At 51.8% G+C, this 17,923-nt stretch overlaps 1 protein-coding gene across 3 annotated transcripts; it reads left to right on the forward strand.

Annotated features, from left to right (window-relative positions):
- The first annotated feature begins 589 nt into the window (after positions 1–589).
- Positions 590–16,438, forward strand: LOC110072699 (coiled-coil domain-containing protein 30). 3 transcript variants are annotated; one of them, XM_078378921.1, is made up of 17 exons: positions 590–856; positions 1,743–1,828; positions 2,857–3,049; positions 4,444–4,497; positions 4,681–4,806; positions 6,536–6,673; positions 8,472–8,474; positions 9,407–9,580; positions 10,242–10,451; positions 10,924–11,066; positions 11,169–11,334; positions 12,188–12,309; positions 12,665–12,806; positions 13,597–13,733; positions 14,235–14,349; positions 15,423–15,490; positions 15,723–16,438. In XM_078378921.1, exons 1-17 carry the CDS (start codon positions 818–820, stop codon positions 15,937–15,939), a joined length of 2,133 nt encoding a protein of 710 aa, XP_078235047.1. In that variant the 5' UTR covers positions 590–817; the 3' UTR covers positions 15,940–16,438. The 3 variants fall into 3 exon arrangements, with proteins under 3 accessions (XP_078235047.1, XP_078235046.1, XP_072833875.2); XM_078378920.1 differs by lacking the exons at positions 590–856; positions 1,743–1,828; positions 2,857–3,049; ... (1 more) ...; positions 4,681–4,806; positions 8,472–8,474 and adding exons at positions 7,529–7,683; positions 8,089–8,335 and having other exon boundaries at positions 6,546–6,673; XM_072977774.2 differs by lacking the exons at positions 590–856; positions 1,743–1,828; positions 2,857–3,049; ... (1 more) ...; positions 4,681–4,806; positions 8,472–8,474 and adding exons at positions 7,529–7,683; positions 8,089–8,245 and having other exon boundaries at positions 6,546–6,673.
- Positions 16,439–17,923: the final 1,485 nt, after the last annotated feature.

Below are 17,923 nucleotides of genomic sequence, written 5' to 3' on the forward strand. Positions count from 1 at the left end.
GAGAGATTCAGCGTGCACTGGACAGGGGTTACTCTCCTCCTGAAAGCTCAGCTTAGGTGCCCTCCTGGAATTCCTCCCTGAGCCTGGATGCCCAGCTTCAGCACTGGTGGAAGGTGCCTATGCAAGTTTAAAGCTGGTGGCAACGGTGTTTCCCGGGCAGTTTCAAAGACTTTGTTTTTCTCAAAGTGACAAATACGTAAACCTAAAGCTACAGACAAAACTACGAGAACGTGATGGAGAAAGATCAGAACTGAGGCTGACCTGCCCTGGGGCAAGAAAGCAGTGTTGGGCCCCCACAATTAGGCTGTCTGAGGCCGTCTCCTCGGGCGGCAGACGCTGGGGGTGGCGCAAATGGATCGGAAGGGAAGTGGGTGTGCAGAGGGGGCTCCCTTGCCCTGCCTGTCGCTAGCCAGCGGTCGCAACCCCAGCCCTCAACTGCCCCTCCAAAGGGCTTTGGTCGACGCAGGGCCCAGTTCACCAACCCTGCTGGGAAATTGCTGCGTGTTTAGCCTGCATGAAAGGATTCCTCCCGGGAAGATCGCCAAGGGAGGGAGCTGAGCTCAAAAAAGGTCCATTTCAGAAGCAGGGCAGCCGTGTCTGGATGGGAGGTTTTCCAGGGCTGTCCCTTTTGCAAAGCTGAGCCCTCCTTGGCCATAAAGCAGCAAAGACCAGCCTCACGGTCCTTGTTGTTCTCGTTTTGAGCGTGCACCCTGCTGTTGCTTGATATTTTTTCTCCTCTTGTAGGCTTTTAAAGTTCGACAGGTCCTTGGAAGAGAGACTCAAGTCAGCTAAAGACCCAAGGTCCTTAGTAGCTGAAATGGATTCCACTAAGCCGCTGGAAGGTGCTTTGTTACAGGTATGCTCGGAGGAAAGGGTGCCACCGATATAAACCAAGTGTGCCCCCCCCGTCATCTTAGAGCAGTCCTGTGAGGTGGGGAAAGGGGGAAGACGGTCCTTGGCTCAGAATCACGAGCAAACCTTTGGGCTCAACAAGCGATTTCAACCTGGACCTCTTGGAAGCCGTCCAGTCCTTTGCCCGGAATTGGCTGTTTGCACCTGCTGATTAGCAAGGTCACATCAGGAAGGGGAGAATCCATCCCACGTCTGTTACCCACCATGGTTCCCTTGGTCTCCCCTGCTTCGTCGCTCCCGCACACACACACACACACACACACACACACACACACACACACACACACACACACACACACACACACACACACACACACACACACACACACACACACACACACACACACACACACACACACACACACACACACACACACACACACACACAATGTTTACTCTGAGCAAAGGAGCCCTGGGCCCTGTTGGCAATGGGGAGGAGATGGGCTTCCAAGCATTTAAGCCACTACGTACACAAGGAAATCCAAACCTCCTCCTCCTCCAGCGTCACTCACCCAGAGATTTATCTCCCTGCTTATTGTCCCTGGGAAACATAGCCCTTCCCTGAACCCCAGCCTCGGCACTGACACCCGGCTTGCCCTAAATATGAAACATTTATTTATTTATTTTACATCCCGAAGTCTACTCTGGGCGGCTAACAGCAATTCATAAAATAATAAGAGTATAAAATAAAAAAAACAGAATTAATATAATTCAAGACAGCAAGAATAAATTAAGTAATGACAGGAGGGAAAGCTTGCCTAAAGTGCAACTAGCACCTCAAATGAAGGCCCTCTGAGAGTACCCTGCTTTGATCTTTATTTTCCTTGCAGGGTGAAAAGTCAACGGCAGAGGCGGAAGAAGGAGAACTTTTGGACGAAGCTGCCGGAGATGAAAACGTCCAGACTGTGCATAAAAGGTGAGATGAAATGCAAGGGAAAACAGGTTGCTTGGCTCCCCTGACCCTTAGTTCTGACAGAGGTCCATTTTGCTTTGATGCCACCGTCACATTGCCCACCGCCCTTGTGGCACAAAATCAGTTTGGTGGCATCAGAGAATCATGAACTCGGAAGGGGCCTTTAAGGAGCCCAACCCTTCAGGGCAGGAATCCAAGTCCAAGCAGATCGGACCGTTGGTGGTCTAAATGTCTCTCGAAGGCCTCCATGATTGGAGGGCTCACCACTTCCCCCTGGGGCCATGGGTTCTGTTGTCGTACTGCTCTAACAGTTAAGAGGTTTTTCCTGATCTTCAACCTAAATGTGACTTCCTGTCACTTGAGCTCATTCTTCCATGTCCTGCACTCTGGGACAGTCTTCACTGAAAAAAGAGTCACCCATCAAGCCAAATTTAACCATAAAACCAAGGAAAAACCAACCCCACCATGAAAACCTTTCAGACCATCTAAATGTGCTGCTAAAACAAGTTTTTCTTGAAGGGCTCCAGTGCCGGAGCGCTCAACAACTCCCCGTGAGGTCACGGGTCCACTGTCGTAGTGCTCTAACAGTTTCCCCCTTGTCCTATGTGATGAAGGGCCCTCATGTACTTATAATCGTGGTGAGCGGGGGCCCGTGGGCTTCTCAGATTGAGGACCAAGGGGCTGGGCTGGCGGTCTCTTTCTGGTTTGATTCAGCAGGCTTTGCCGTAGCCTTCTCAAAATGTATGTTGGTTGAGAAGGATGAGAAATATTGGCTGGGGAAAGGTCACTCGGTCAGCTTTATGGCTGAGCAGGGATTTGAACTCAGATCCTGGAGTAGCCCCATCCAAAGCCTGGAAAACCCTTTTGGGTGGGGGAATTCCGGACTGCTGTGCTACCAATAATATGAAATAAATGAATTAACTTGTCTGAACTTGAAGCGCGCGGCGTTGGCCGCTGGTTTCGCAGGCCCGCCTTCGAGTTTTTTTCTCCCGAAACCCTCAGCCTTCTCCCTCTGTTGGCCCTTTGTGCAGATGCCACCAGCTCGTGGAAAGCGTGGAGCTGGAGAACGCCCAGCTCCGGCGCCAGCTGCAGAAGCTGGAGCGGGAGCACGAAGACGTGGTGGAGCGCAACGAGGAGCTGGAGTCGCTCCTGGGAGAGGCGCAGAACCGAAGCCAGGAGGAGCGTGAGCAGCTCCAGGATCGAGTGGATGGGCTGCGGAGGAAGGTGACTGGGGTTGCGAGAGGCCCACATCCCCCCCTCTCCCTGGGGCCAAGTGGGTGCCATGGGTCAAGGCCGGGAGATGGACCTCGGGGAGGATCCTGGCTTCCGAAACTGGGTGGCACCAGGTCCTCGGGCGCATTGCAGCTGACAGACCAGAGGCTTGGAGAAGTTGCTTTATTTGTTTGTTTATTTATGTATTTATTTTACTTATATACCACCCACTCTACCCAAAGGTCTCTGGGCGGCTTACAACCATTAAAATACAATAAAAAGATAATACCATTAAAATAGATACTTTAAAATTGCCATCAGGACCCATAGCTGATATTATTTCAATTAAAAAACCTCTGGAACAGAAAGGTTTTGACCTGGCGTCGAAATGTCATCCGCGTCGGCGCCAGGCGAATCTCAGTCGGGAGGACATTCCATAGTCTGGAATGTTGCTTTGTTGGGGGGGGGACTACAGTTCCCACTCGCCCCCTCAGGTACGGGATGCTGCGGGTTGTCGTCCGAAACAGGAAGGCCCCCGATCCCTGCTTAAGAGCTGCTGCCTCAGATGGATTCTGATGCCGCTGGAAGGGGAACCGATTTTAACCATTCCAGGCCTTTGGGGCCTCTTGTTCGCTGTCAGACGGGATGAGCCGACAAGCTGTAGGAAATCTGAAGAGGCCACGGGGACGTTGGGAGGGGAGAAGTGGGTGCTGTCGGAACAGCCCGACGCTTTGGGAGAAGTCGTTCAGTGCAAGAGTGGGCCACGGCCGAGGGCCCGAGGGCCACTTTTCCACTCCCAGGATCCTCTGCCCTGAAAATGGGGTAAAGCGTGGATTTTTTTTCTTTTAAAAAGGTGACTGGAAATCCACTTCCCGTTCCATTCAGCGTTCTGAAGGGGGTCCTTGTGTTCTGCAGGGCAAAACCAGGGTCATGTAAATACAGTAGGACACCACCCCCACTCCCTCCCGTATCTGTGGAATCTGTATCCGCTGGTTCACTTATCCACACTCTGAAAATATTTGAAATATTAAAAGAAAAATCCTCGAAACATATATTTCTAAAGACGAAGTTGCTAGAACGGGCCAGGGGAGGGAGACAGAGACCACGCTGTGAATAGCATTCGCTGTTAAAATAGTATTTGCTATAATCGGCGTTTTTCAGCATCCAAGGGGAGGGGCGCTGGAACTGATCCCCCGCAAATATGGGGGTCCTCCTGGACACTCATCGCCTCCGGCAAAGGTAAGATGCGTCTTTGTGGCTCACCTTTTATGTTCCTGTTCTAACACAAGAGAGGTGAGGACGGCAGGAAAGGACATGTAGAAAAATCTTAACTCCGTTGCTTCCAGACTGAGTCTCTCGTTTAACTCGCTCTCTTTCTCGTTCTCTTGCTTGCTGGCATCTTCAAGGTCGCACGTTTAGAGGCGGAGCTGTGCCAGGCACAGAAGATGAAGCCAGACAAGGTGGATGAAGACGCGGCAGACTGCCAAAAGGCAAGGAGCCTCCCGGGGAGGGTCTGGAGTGGGAAGGAGGTGGGACGGGTCGAACCCCAAGACCCATGCGTGTGGGGCGTCCGACACCCTCTGTGCTCCCCCTCACCCCCTGTGGGCAGCTGAACGGCTCTCCCTTTTTTTTGCTGGTGGCAGAGGCTGAAGATTCACCAAGAGAAAGTCAGAGCGCTGGAAAGCAAACTTTCCGAGGTGGAGAAACAGAGGGAGCAACTGTCCAGGGACCTGGAAGTGACACAGAAGGCGCTGAACGAGGAGAAGAAGGTGAGTTGTCCCCTACCTGCGTGGCGGCCGGCGGCGGAATCTTTATGGCTGAATCTCCAGAGACCGTAGCAGAATCCCAACCAATGTGGGTCGGAGGATGGGGTTGTATTTCTCTCCCACCTTCTCTGGGATTTTTTCCAGTGAGCTTGGGTTGGCCTCCCTTGCTCTTCTCTTTAAGGTGCCGCCTTCACAACAGCCCTTTGAGGCAGATCAGCCAGAGACAGGAAAGGTTGCCTTTTCCCCCTGGACTAGAGCTCCCAAAATCTTGGCTGGGGGGTTCTGGGGAGGGGGGTTGTAATCCAAAAATTCCCTCCCTCTTTCTTTCTTTCTTTCTTTCTTTCTTTCTTTCTTTCTTTCTTTCTTTCTTTCTTTCTTTCTTTCTTTCTTTCTTTCTTTCTTTCTTTCTTTCTTTCTTTCTTTCTCTCTCTCTCTCTCTCCCTCCCCCTCCCTCCCTCCCTCCCAGCATCAGCTCTTTCCTTCCTTCCTTCCTTCCTTCCTTCCTTCCTTCCTTCCTTCCTTCCTTCCTTCCTTCCTTCCTTCCTTCCTTCCTTCCTTCCTTCCTTCCTTCCTTCCCTCTCCTCTCCTCTCCTTCCTTCCTTCCCTTCCTTCCCTTCCCTTCCTTTCCTTTCCTTTCCTTTCCTTCCTTCCTTCCTTCCTTCCTTCCTTCCTTCCTTCCTCCCAACATCAGCTTTTTCCTCCCTTCTTCCCTGCTTCCTTCCTTCCTTCCTTCCTTCCTTCCTTCCTTCCTTCCTTCCTTCCTTCCTTCCTTCCTTCCTTCCTTCCTTCCTTCCTTCCTTCCTTCCTTCCTTCCTTCCTTCCTTCCTCCCAACATCAGCTTTTTCCTCCCTTCTTCCCTGCTTCCTTCCTTCCTTCCTTCCTTCCTTCCTTCCTTCCTTCCTTCCTTCCTTCCTTCCTTCCTTCCTTCCTTCCTTCCTTCCTTCCTTCCTTCCTTCCTTCCTTCCTTCCCTTTCCTCTCCTCTCCTCTCCTCTCCTCTCCTCTCCTCTCCTCTCCTCTCCTTCCTTCCTTAAGCAGTCACAGACTGTTAATATGATACAGCAGTAGGAAGAAGATAACAATGAATTATTGAAACTTGCACACCTTTAGAAAAAAAGTAGTCAGATTAATAAGGCCTTTTCATGACCTCTGACAAGAGAAGACAACAACGTGGCTACAGGTTCTGTGACTTTTTGGCTTTTTCCCTGCCACCAGAGACTCCCGATGCCACGTGAATGGTTGTGCTTTGAAAGCAGAGGTTTCAATTCTGCTCTTCTCAGATTCAACACTTTTACTTCCTTTTTTTTTGGTTGGATTTTTTTGGCATTTTGATTTCTAAGCTGTCACGGAAGGAGGGAAAGGTGACGCAGAAATGTTTCTACCAATAAATAATGGGACACCATATTACCTGGGCCTCCGCAGTGATATACGATATAAATTTGCAGGTGACCTGCCTGTCTTCTCAGAGTTACTTTTTGGGCTCTTAATACTCAGAGCCCAGCCACGGCTCACGGTGGCCGGGATTCTCGGAGTTCTGGTCCAAAAATTAACTTCTCCAAGCTCTGTGTCTTTTATAGAAGGCCGCTGAGTTACTGTTAGTGCTGCCTGGTGTCTCTTCCTCACCATCGAGCCCTGGAAATCTCCTTGGCTGCTGCTCCGTCCCCAGTGGGGCTTCGGCCACGGAGCACCACGGAAACCCGCCACTCATTAAGGCTCTCCTGGTCATTTAACCAGGAGGTGAACAATTCCAGGTCGGAACTGCTGCGGCTTTACGGGGAAATCCAGGTGCTTCGTGGGGCTGCAGAAGAGAGGGACTTCCTGCACGTGACTCACGAGAAGCTGCGGCAGGAAAAGCTGCTCCTGGAAACGCAGGTGAGTGGGGGGGAGGGTGGTCTGCTCTGGCCAGCCGCCCCTTGTTGAAAAGGTCATTGGGAATACAGTGGTGCCCCGCATAGCGACGATAATCCGTTCCAAGAAAAATGTTAAGGGATTTCGTCGCTATGCGGTTTTTAAAAGCCCATAGAAATGCATTAAAACCTGTTTAATGCGTTCCTATGGGCTAAAAACTCACCTTTAAGCGAAAATCCTCCATACGGCGGCCATTTTTGCTGCCCAGTAAGCGAGTAAAGCGTGCAAAAACACAGCGGGCGGCCATTTTTTTTACCTGGTGGCCATTTTGGAACCGCCGATCAGCTGTTGAAAAAACATCGCTATGTGATAATCGGTAAGCAAAACAGCAAACCGATCATCGCAAAGCGATTTTTTTACCATTTAAAACATCGCAATGCAATCACTTTTACAATCACAAAATCTTCATCGCTATGCGGTTTCGTTGTTAAATGTGGCGCTCATTAAGCGAGGCACCACTGTACAGAGTTAACAGGACTCCACCCGATCTGGCTGCGGAGATAAGACGGATACACCTGCACTGGCCAAACGCTGGAATTCCTGGCTGACAGGTGATGGGAGATGCAACGCGGAGCTGAATGCTGGTGTGTGGGTACAATTAGAGCTGTGATGTGTTGCCCACAGAAGGGACTCCTCTTGGGGTTGCTGTAATTTCATCTACTTCTCGGATTCCCTCTATTTTAGGAGGGAGGTGGCTGTCTGACATGCACAGATCTGCCCAGGGAATCCGTTGCTCGGCTGTCCGAGACCAGCCTGGCCGCTGAACCCTCCCAGTTGTGTTTCCAGAGATGTGCGTAACTGACTTCCGTGACCTCGCAGGTATCGGATCTCTCCCAAAAATGCGAGCGGTTGAACCAGCTTATGACAGAGGGGAAGAAGCTGGGGGAGAGATTCTGGGCCAGCAGGGGGACAGCAAGAGACGGCGTGTCGGAGGAGCCTTTCGCCGGCCTGGGAGAAGAGACGGAGCAGCTTCGGTGAGCCAACGGGATCTGCGTTTCCATTTTGCATCGAACTTCTTAGCTGGGAAGGCAAACGGTGGCCCTCCTGTGGCGTGGTTGGCCGGCAACTCCCATCAGCCCTAGCCCGCATAGCCATTATTGTCATCCAGCATTCCTGACTGCTTATCAAGAGGGAAGGTTGAACGGGCAGGAAGCAGGGGTGGTATCTCTGAGTGGAGAAACAGACATTAAAGATAGCCAGTTATTAGAAGAGGAAAATCCTTAACTAGTGGGAATCCCTGCATGTCGCAAAAGGAATTTCTTTCTACTCCTGAAGTTTGTCAATGAGTTGGCTTTGTGGTATTATTGGTTTTCATGAAATAAACCGTGTCATTTCTCTTTCTCCCCTCCTTCCACCAACCCATCTTTCTTAACCTCAAGTCTTCAGTTGCTTGAGAGCAGCAGGAGGGTGGAGGAAGTGGAAAAGCAACTCCAAGGCAGCCGGGAAGAGAAGAGCCTCTTGTGGGAGGAAAACACTCGGTTGAGGAGCGACATCCTCGCCCTGCGGCATCAACTCAGCGCCCGCAGCCCAGGGACGGTGAGGTCAAGGCACGAGGCTGGGTTTGGGGAGAATCCGCCCCCCGTGGCCCATGCCCCTGCGGGGAGCGCCGACGGCAACATCCACCAGGTCAGACCGTTTTCTAAGCAAGAGGGGTCTCTGTACCCTGACCCAGACTGGCCTTTTGCAGCGAGGAAGTTGGAGGTGGGGTGGGGGTTCACGGCCATGAAACCCTTGAAGCCGCTCTCCCAACGGTGTGGTATAGGGCGTCATGGGGCAGTAGACCGTGGGACCTGCCCCAAATATCCACCGGGGATCAGTTCCAAGCCATCCTCCAATGCTGTAAAATGTAAATTATAGCGAATTGTAGACATGGTGTGGTCTATGGGTCCTTCTAGTGGCCAGTCCTGGTAACTTCATCTTTAGAAATAGATGTTTCTAGGATTTTTCTTTTAATATTTTAAATGTTTTCAGGTTTGGATCTTGAAACTGCAGATATTGATCCTGTAGACAGGGAGGTCCTACTGTATTAAATAGGTAGATGGATGAATGGACAGAAGGAGGGAGGGATGGAGGATGGACGGATGGATAGATAAGAACGGACGGACAGATAGATAAGGATGGGTGGATGGATAGATAGACAGACAGATAGATCTGTTGTTCTTGATGGATGGATGGATGGATGGATAGATTAGATAAGATAGATAGCTAGAGAGATAGAGAGAGAGAGAGAGAGAGAGAGAGAGAGAGCGCTGCATCTCTGAGCTTATGGAGGGAGAGCGGGATGGAAATGTAGAAAACAAAGAAATGAGGCATCAACCCTGGTGGCCTTGAAGGTGTTCTTCAAGCTGCCTCCCCAAACCTAGGATGGACAAAGTGCAGTTTTATTGCACACCTCTGGAACGGAGTGTCTTTCTATTTGTCCGCAACCTGAGAACCTTTGTCATCCTTGGCCAGAATGTCAGGAGTCGAGGGAATCATGCCCGCCTGCTTTCCTTATCGATCCAGAAATGTAGCTGGATAAGACATAAGCGGGAGCGGCTGCTTGTTCGCTACAGTCAACACCTGTTGACTACTCTGTGGACTACTCGGTAGCATTTTCATCCCCAGAAGATTTTAGACCTCGAGCTCTTGGTGTTTCCAGGGTGTCCCTTTCATCGCCTCTCCTCCCAGTTCCCATCTTCTCCATCCTGCCCGCAGGTCCCCCCAGGAGAGAAGCTCCTTCGGCAGCAGGAGGAACTGCAGCGGCTTCGACACGACGTCCATCGAGTCCAGAATTTGTGCCGGTCCACCGAGAAGGAGCTGAGGCACGAAAGGGAAAAAAACCTGGAGCTGAGGAAACACAACATCTCACTCCAACAGGAGAACATCAAGGTAGGGGGTTCTGCTTTACAGAGAGGCCAGCCAACCGAGGAATGGTAGGAAAGAATTACAGTAGGACCTCCTTGTTTGTGGGACATTGCTTCTAAACCCCCTTTGTGGTTTGCAGCTCACTGGTCTACCAGATCGAGGCTCATCAGGTGAGTGGCGTGTCGCCTCGTCTGGGTCAGGAGCAGGCTAGAAAACAGCCCTCGGAGGGGCTGGGATCGGTGACTTGGGCAGCCCATAAGAGTCCCCGGAGAAGGGGCAGGGCGGCAGCGAGCACAGCGTGGCCCTTGGGATGTTGTGGGACTGCAGCTGCCATCCCGTGGGTCTCCCCTTCTCAAAGGACGACTCATTCTGTCGGTTGCTGAGCTGGGCAACAGAACAGAATCGGAGGCAGCCCTGAAGCCGGGTTAAGAAAGGCATTGGCGTCTGCCTGCTTTGGCCAAGCCCAGTGGACGCAGGACCCGGCTCAGGCCAGCATCTGTCTCAGGCGAGGCCAACGACTCCCACTTCATGGGGACCGTGAAGCCCAATAAACCTTCATGAGGGAAAGCCTGCAGGAGCCTGGAAATAAAGCGTGAAGCTGCTGCCTCTTCTTTTTTAAAATTACATCTCCCTGAATTACCCTGATGGCCATGTCAAAAACGCAAACGGGGTCCCCTCGTTCTAGGTCAAAGCGGAGCTGAGGCAAGTGCAGCTGAAGCTTTCGGAGGCCTCCCAAGCCTGCTCGTCGCTCACCTCGCAGGCCGAGCTCAGCCACCAGAAGGCCCAGGAGCTGGAGCTGCAGCTGATGAAGCAGGCCCAGGCTGCCCAACAGCAGAGCGGCCTGCGAGAGAAGCTCGCCCAGGAGAAAGCCAGGGTGGCTGAAGCCGAGAAGACGGTCAGTAGCCAGCCCGGCCGGGTCCCTGGCCGCCAGCAGCTAGCTTTTCAGGGGCACGCTCTTCTGCACTTCCAGGATCAGGCCACCCTTTAAAGGGGCACCAGGCCGAGGGGCCAAAGAGGACCCTGGGATCTACGCGGTAAAATATCCTGACCATGTGTGGCTTAGTTTCTTTTCGCTGATCCACATCGTTTGCAACGATAGGGAGGAGGTTTTCGGAAGGAAAGGACTTCCGATCCCATCGTTCGGTGGGAATTATGGCCGAAGGATGGGAGTGGAAGCCCTCAAACCAGCACAAGGTAGAAAGAGAGCCCCTTCACGTCCATGCAGTGCCCACACGGCGGCTTTCCTATTCCGTCTGTAAGAGAAGCACCCCGTCCACCTGCTTCTCTGTGGGAATCATGAAACTTTATATGAACCTTCCTGCTGTCCTGTTCCATAATCTCTCTCTCTCTCTCTCCCTCCTTTCCAGATTGCGGAGCTGCAGCAGAAGCTGAAGGACTCTCAACATCAAATGCATCTCTTGGGGAAGAAGCAGCTGGAGGAAGAAGTGAAGGAGGCCCGAGAGAAACAGGCCAGGGCCCAGCGGCAGTTTCAGGAGGAGCAGCAGAAAAGGTGAGGTCCTTCGCTCCAGCCTGGCCTTTCCTTCCACAAAGTGGAGAAAGCAGGCGCCTTCCTTCTCATTTTCCTCCTTATGGGCATGGCTTTTCTCACCAGGAAGTTCCTTGAACAGCGGGCAGAAGAGCTTCACCAGCAGCTCAGGTCGGCCCGGGAGAAGGAGACACAGCTCACGAGGACCTGCGCAGAGGGCCAAGTCCAGTCGCAGCAGCTGGAGGCCCGGCTGCGGATCCTGGAGGAAGAGAAGAGGACACTCTCCAACGAGGTGGGCCAGACCCCCGGGAGCAGCCTGTGTCTCACGAAGGGACCTGGTCAAGAAGCCGGTGGCTCGTCCGAGCTTCTTGCTGGAGAGCAACCGCTTTGCAGAGAGCAGCAGGGACCCTCCTTCTCCTCAGACGACCAGGTGGAGGGAGCTGGGCATTAGCCAGCCCCCTCTCTGCCCTGCCAGTTTGATATTGCGCAGGACGTGTCATCGTGGGCTCCAGCGACAGGAAGCCAGATTTAGGCTGAAGATCAGGGAAAAAACCTCCTTGCTGTTAGAGCAGTATGACAACAGGACCCATGACCTCGGGAGGGGGTGAGCAGTACTCCAACCCTGGAGAGGCCTTCAAGAGACGTTTAGACACACACCCCCGGGCGGGTATCCTTGGGTTTGGATTCCTTGCCTTGAGCAGGGGTTAGACCTGATGACCTTCGGGGCCCCTCCCGACTCCAGGATGCCAGGAGTCTGTGGTGAAGCAGTGGGCCCAGGGAATGGGGGGGGGGGGGAGATTAGGAGAGACCCTGCTGATTGGCCAGAAGATGGAAAATCCTTGGGTAGGGTTGGGCAGCTAGGATCAGGAAAAGATGGTCTATCCCACCATGAAGGGCAGGGGGGCACAGGAAGGAGTCTGGGTTACAGTATCCACCCAGATGTCCGCCTTGCGGCAGAAATAACAAGGAGTGCCAGTTAAGATCTCTTTCCTGAGCCCTATGGATATCCCAGGGAGCTGAAGGGGCTGCCTGTAGTTGGTCTCTTCTTCCTGTCTCTTCCCCCCCCCCGCCTCCCCGGATTAGCCGAAATAGCTCTGCTCCGCCCAAAGCGACTGCCCTGATCTTCCCACGTCTTTTCCACCCAGCACCTCCACTGCCAGAAATACAGCCAGAAGCTCTCGGAGCAGCTTTTAGCCTTGCAGCAGGAGAAGGACACCCTCCACGAGAAGTACATGCACATCCTGGAGCAGGTGGACCTCTCGATCAGGTGAGGCTGGGTCAGACCAGGAAGGGCTTCCGTCCGAATTGGCTGGGAAGCCCAGCGGACTGGGCTGGGGAGTGGGGTGGAGGGAGCTGGACAACCTTGGTGACACCTGTGAGGATGGAGAATGGTGGAGGTCCTCCTTTGGGAGGACCCACATCTCTCCCCCTCAAGTTCTGAAATAGTTAACTGAAGCCTTTAATCCATCAAAGGAACAGATGTGTTCCCCTGAATGGCGAATCCCTCCTGCATGTTTTAACAAACGCGGCTCAGAAAAGGCAGATGCCTCCGTGCGCCCGGCGGTCGGTTTGGATGGGAGGTTCGGTCCCGAGCCTTTTCTGAAAGCCTTCTGTCACCTCAGAAAGAACCGCGAGAGGAAGCTGCGGCACAGGGCCAAGCTGCGGCGGGCCAAGGAGACGTTCATCTCTGAAGTGAAGCAGCGGGACGTCCGTCTCCGGCACCTGGAGGACGAAGTCCAGTTATCGAAGAGCCTGAGAGAAAAGGTGGGAGCCCACCCACACCCACACCCCGGTCTGTTTTGGTTTCTCCAGAGCCCTAATCTGAGCACCCCACTTGAGGGCCTCTGGGGGAAGGCGCCTCAGGCCCTGGAGCCCAATGTCAAGCTCTGGAACCCCAATCCTGTGTTTCCCCCCAAACGGTGAGTTTCTCCTTCCCCGTAATGCCACTCTTTTGGTGATTTCCAAGCAGGAATATCCTTTCCCCCCTCCTTATTCTAAAAAAAGACAAAAAGCCACTTTTAAGGCTTTCTTACTGTACAGGAGGAGCCCCTTATCTGCGTGATCAGCATCCACTGATTCACTTATCCGCGGTCTGAAAATATTGCACATATTAAAAGAAAAACTCCTAGAGGGTTCACCCCAAATCTCCCACTCGTCTTTTGCCAGTTCCAGGCCGGGCACTGAGCAAACGCCGGCCCCCTTTTCTGAGTGCCACACTGCGCTAGAGACAGGCACGGGCTGCCGGTTTAGTGGTTTGTAACGGTTTGTCCTTTGGGTGCCCCGGCTTCCCTCCTCTGCCTCCTTCTGGGGGCGCCCACTCAGGGGCCGTGCCCTGGCCTTTCCTGTCCTGCCGCCTCCTCTGAGCGGGTATGAGGTGAGGATGATTGCAGCAGAACGAGGCACTGCCCTCTAAAAACACCCGGCGGGCCAGGAGGGTTGCACCCTTGCTTTTCGGGTGACCTGCTGGGCAGGAGGCTGAGCGTACAATGCCAGAAACATTGTCCAGTCTTAAGGCATGTGCTTTGCGGGGGCTTTTTTTTTTGGTGTGCGGCAGGACCAGGCGCTGATCCGACGGATGGCCACTGAGAACGAGAGCTTGCTGCAGAAGAAAGCGAAGCTTTCACAACAGCTCCTTGATCTCGAAGAAGCCGACCGGAGCAGCAAGCGGGTCCTCTCCACCACGCAGAGCCGGTGGGTAAAATCCACGCTCCGAAAAGAAAGGCTAGCCTGTGCTTCTGTCCCATTTGACACACGGGGGGAGGGGGCTGGAGGTAGAGGGGGGGTTGGGGTTGCGTGGCAGGAACCATCTTGAGAACCCTGTGGTTCTCATTTGAAAAACCTCCTCCCACCTTCAAACGGAATTTCCTCCAGTTATTCTGTTTTGAATTTGAAAACTAGACGGGCCTTCCTTGAAACTGGGGCCTGCTTTGCTGGTTGGAAAGGGCTCAAGAGGCAGCAACGCCTGTGTAAAAATGAGCTGGAGAGAAATCGGGGTCCCCCGGGGGTCAGATTTTGGACCGAAGTGCCACCGCCTCGGCTGTCCTGCTGGTGTCAGAATCAGGCCTAGGCGACGGTGGACTCAGACATCCGCTTTCCTTCCTAGCTGACTTTCTCCTCCTGAATCGGCCCTGCAAGGGCAGAAACCACGCAAGGCTCACATTCTTCTGCCTGCGGTTTCCTCCCCCCCTCCAGGTTGCATTATTTAAATGAAGAGAACAAGCGGCTGCAGGATCGGATCCTCCAGCTGACCAGCCAGGTGGGAGCCCTGGAACGGGCCCTGAGGAACATCCACAGTCACAACTTGGAGGTAAAGGAGACACCTGGGTCGTGGCCGAGCCACGGGCTCCGTCCCCACCTGGGGTGGCCTGACCCCAGTCCCGTCCAGTTGGAGGCAAAGGCTTAGGGGCCCGCTCCACGGTCCAGGGCACGAACTCTTCCCCAGCTTTCACTGTCATTTATCTACACTCTTCAAGAGCGGCTGAGCAAGGGGACGGACTTGAGGGCCTTTTGGATGCTCTTCCGGCTCCATGATTCTTAGATTTGTGTGCTTTGCTGAACATTCGGCAGCCCTTAAGGGTTCGCGAAACGGGGGAGAGTGAAAGCAGAGCCTCCAAGGGGCGCATTCGCAAAGCAGGGTTTCCGGAGGGATCCCCCCCACCAATGGCTAAAGCAAGTTAAAGGGGCTGTTCTCGAGGTTAAGTAAGGAAAGAAAACCCGCCCGGCCGTTCATCCTAATGTTCAATTAATTTCACAACTTTTGATTAGTATCTGCTCTTACACCTCTGATGTCTGTGCCTTTTCCTGTCATCATTCAGTTTTCCCCCCCATGTTCTGGTTTGTAGCCCCGGGGTTACGCACGCCCTAGGTTGGGAATCACTGGCCGAGATGTTCTGGAACTGTTTCTACAAGCACTTATTTTCCAGTAAGAGGGAATTTGAGAGAAGTCACTGGCGTCTACCTTTGCTTACGTACGCACAGGGCGTCTCCCACCTGAGTTTACCTCTCTTGGCCTAGTGGTAGGGCTTGCCCTTTACTAATCAAATGAGGGACCCAGAGCAAACGGTGTCAAATATTGCCTACCAAGAATAAGATTTTACACAACGTACATACACCTGTAAACACCGGCTAAAGACTTAAATCACTTAATTATTTGATACAAAAGATACACGCGTGGTAAGTCCTCGCTCTGTTTTTGTGGCCTCTGGCTGCAGCATAAGATTCCTGTTGTAGATGCGCCAGAGGAGAGAAGAGCCGGTTCCGTGTCTCCCAGTGAGAGATTTCCCCTGCTGATCGCACCCCCCCCCCCCCACGATCTGCCTCAGGAGATCAGAACTCGTAAAGGTCCCCTCTTGGTTCATGGACGGTTTTCCTCTTTTCCAGGAGCTGAAAAGCATTGGTTTCTCTGAGTGCCACCTCCAAAGCCAGATGCCAGCCCTTCCTAACTTAAGGTACTGCGCTGTCAGCTGTGGGTGAAGAAATGCACTCTGCACACGCTCGGGTGCACCGCTTTTATTCCGTAACCCATTTTTGCCATTCTGTCCTGAGAAACAGCTCTGGGCTTCCCATGTAAAGTTTTCTCTCTCTCTCTCAATGGGTGGGCGGGCAAAGCGGAGTGGCCACGGATTGAGACCACCGCGTTGCCTGCCAGAGACCCACCAGGCCTACCGATTTCTCTTTCAGCCTTTCCGTCGGCGGGCTGGCGGACACGCGCGGCTTCCTGAAGGCCATCAAGGACGGTAAAGCAGAGGCCCCCGCAGAGAAACCTTCGCTCTCCCCATCGCCGGAGATCGGCTACTTAAACGTGGCCTCCCCGGGAGACCCTGCCGACGCACGCCGAGAGGAGACCACCCAGCCGTCCTGCTACGATGGGGCCGAAGGGGCAAGAGAAGACTTTTGAAAGGGGAAAAGAGCACAGCCACTCTGCAAGGAGGCTCCCCATGTTCCTGCCAAGTCCAGGCCCTCGTCTTCCTCAGGACAGCGTTCTGAGCAGAACAGCCAGCCCTTGAAAACACCTTTCCCCAAAAATGTATTTTCATTTGTACAGTTGTCATCGTACTCCTTGATGGTATGATACGTGTCTGTATTTATATACTAGGATGAGAGCCAGGATGGTGGGCGGGCCAAAGTGTTGGAACTAGGGCTCAGGAGACCCGGGTTCGAATCCCTGCTGTGCCCATGAAACTTACTGGGGGGATGTTCATCCCTTGAGTATCTCAAACACTTGTTAAGGAAACATGGCGAACCAGGTCTGAATATCCTCTCAACGCTATCTAAATGTAAGATAAATATAAATAGTTGTAATATAAATGCATAGAAGAGTCTTTATTACTATATAAATATATCAATCAATAAATGTTATATTTATCTCGTAATACAAATATATTTTAAATAAATAAGACATAAGACATAAGACATAAGAAATTTATTTGTCATTGTGCTCACAAGTGGGTGCAACGAAATGAGGTGCTCTTCCCCAAGGTAAAACTGGACAACACTACAAAAAAAAAGTTAAAATATACACAACTTTCACCATCCAAATATAGATACCCCGTTTTCTCTCAGCAATTAACATCCACCAAAAACCTATGGCCCCACATTTAAACTCAATACTGTACTTGGGTAAAAACTGTTCTTGAATCTGCTTGTCCTTGCTTTCAATACCCTGAATCTCCTTCCTGATGGTAATAGTTTAAAGAGCTGATATCCCGGATGAGAGGAGTCTTTCAGTATGTTAGATATCTTCCTCTTACATCTGTTCTTATACAATTCTTCCAAAGAGGGGAGTGAACAGCCAATGATGTTTTGGGCCGTCTTAATCACCCTTTGAATTGCCTTTTTCTCTGCCACTGTGCAGCTCGTGAACCATACACAGAGACAGTAGGATAATATGCTCTCAATCGAACTCCGATAGAAGGTGATTAACAAACTCTCAGTCAATTGTTGCTTTCTAAGAATCCTTAGAAAATACAACCGTTGTTGTGCCTTCCTGATTAACGCAGCGGTGTTTGCACTCCAAGTCAGGTCATTTGTTATGATAGCCCCAAGAAACTTACATTCAACCACCTGTTCCACACAAACTCCATCTATATACAGTGGCTGAATGTCTGCTCTTTTTTTCCTATAGTCCACTATGAATTCCTTGGTTTTTTGGATGTTAAATAAAAGATTGTTTTTTTTGCACCAGCGGGATAGCTGTAATACCTCGTCCCGATACGCAGACTCATCATCCCCAGAGATAAGTCCTACTAGTGTAGTATCGTCTGCAAATTTGATAATCCTATTACTGGGATGGTTATTGGTGCAATCCGATGAATAAATGGAGAACAGTAGTGGACTAAGGACACAGCCTTGTGGAGTGCCAGTGCTGAGTATCTTGTCAGTAAAGATGTAGTCATTTCAGTTTAACCCTTTGTGGACGATTTGTTAAAAAATCCAAAATCCACAGACAGATAGAATCTGGAAAATCAAGATCTTTAAGTTTGTCTATTAATCTGTGGGGTATAATGGTGTTAAAAGCAGAGCTAAAGTCCGCGAACAGCATTCTTACATAATTCCCTTGTGTTTCCAAGTGGGATAAAGCCATATAAAGCACAGTATTGATCGCATCCTCGGTTGATCTATTTTCTTTATAAGCAAACTGAAGCTCATCAAAGGGATCAGGAAGGCAGGAGATAATATATTTCCGAACTAACTGCTCAAAGCACTTCATTAAGATTGAAGTTAGTGCCACCGGCCTGTAGTCATTCGGACTGTTTGTAGGCAACTTTTTAGGCAGTGGAACGATGACGGAAGCCTTGAGACAGACGGGAACTGCGCATAGTGTCAGGGATCTATTAAAAATTACAGTCCATATCCCGGCTAGCTGATCAGCACAGTCTTTT

The sequence above is a fragment of the Pogona vitticeps genome, chromosome 7, assembly GCF_051106095.1.
Source record: "Pogona vitticeps strain Pit_001003342236 chromosome 7, PviZW2.1, whole genome shotgun sequence".
Lineage (NCBI taxonomy): Eukaryota > Metazoa > Chordata > Lepidosauria > Squamata > Agamidae > Pogona > Pogona vitticeps.

Bases quoted from the DNA above. Each gene is read 5' to 3' on its own strand.
- LOC110072699 (XM_078378921.1), top strand. From the start codon at position 818: ATGGATTCCACTAAGCCGCTGGAAGGTGCTTTGTTACAG. The intron at 4,807-6,535 runs GTGAGTTGTCCC...TCATTTAACCAG, and splicing joins CGCTGAACGAGGAGAAGAAG to GAGGTGAACAATTCCAGGTC. The intron at 11,067-11,168 runs GTGAGGTCCTTC...TTTTCTCACCAG, and splicing joins CAGGAGGAGCAGCAGAAAAG to GAAGTTCCTTGAACAGCGGG.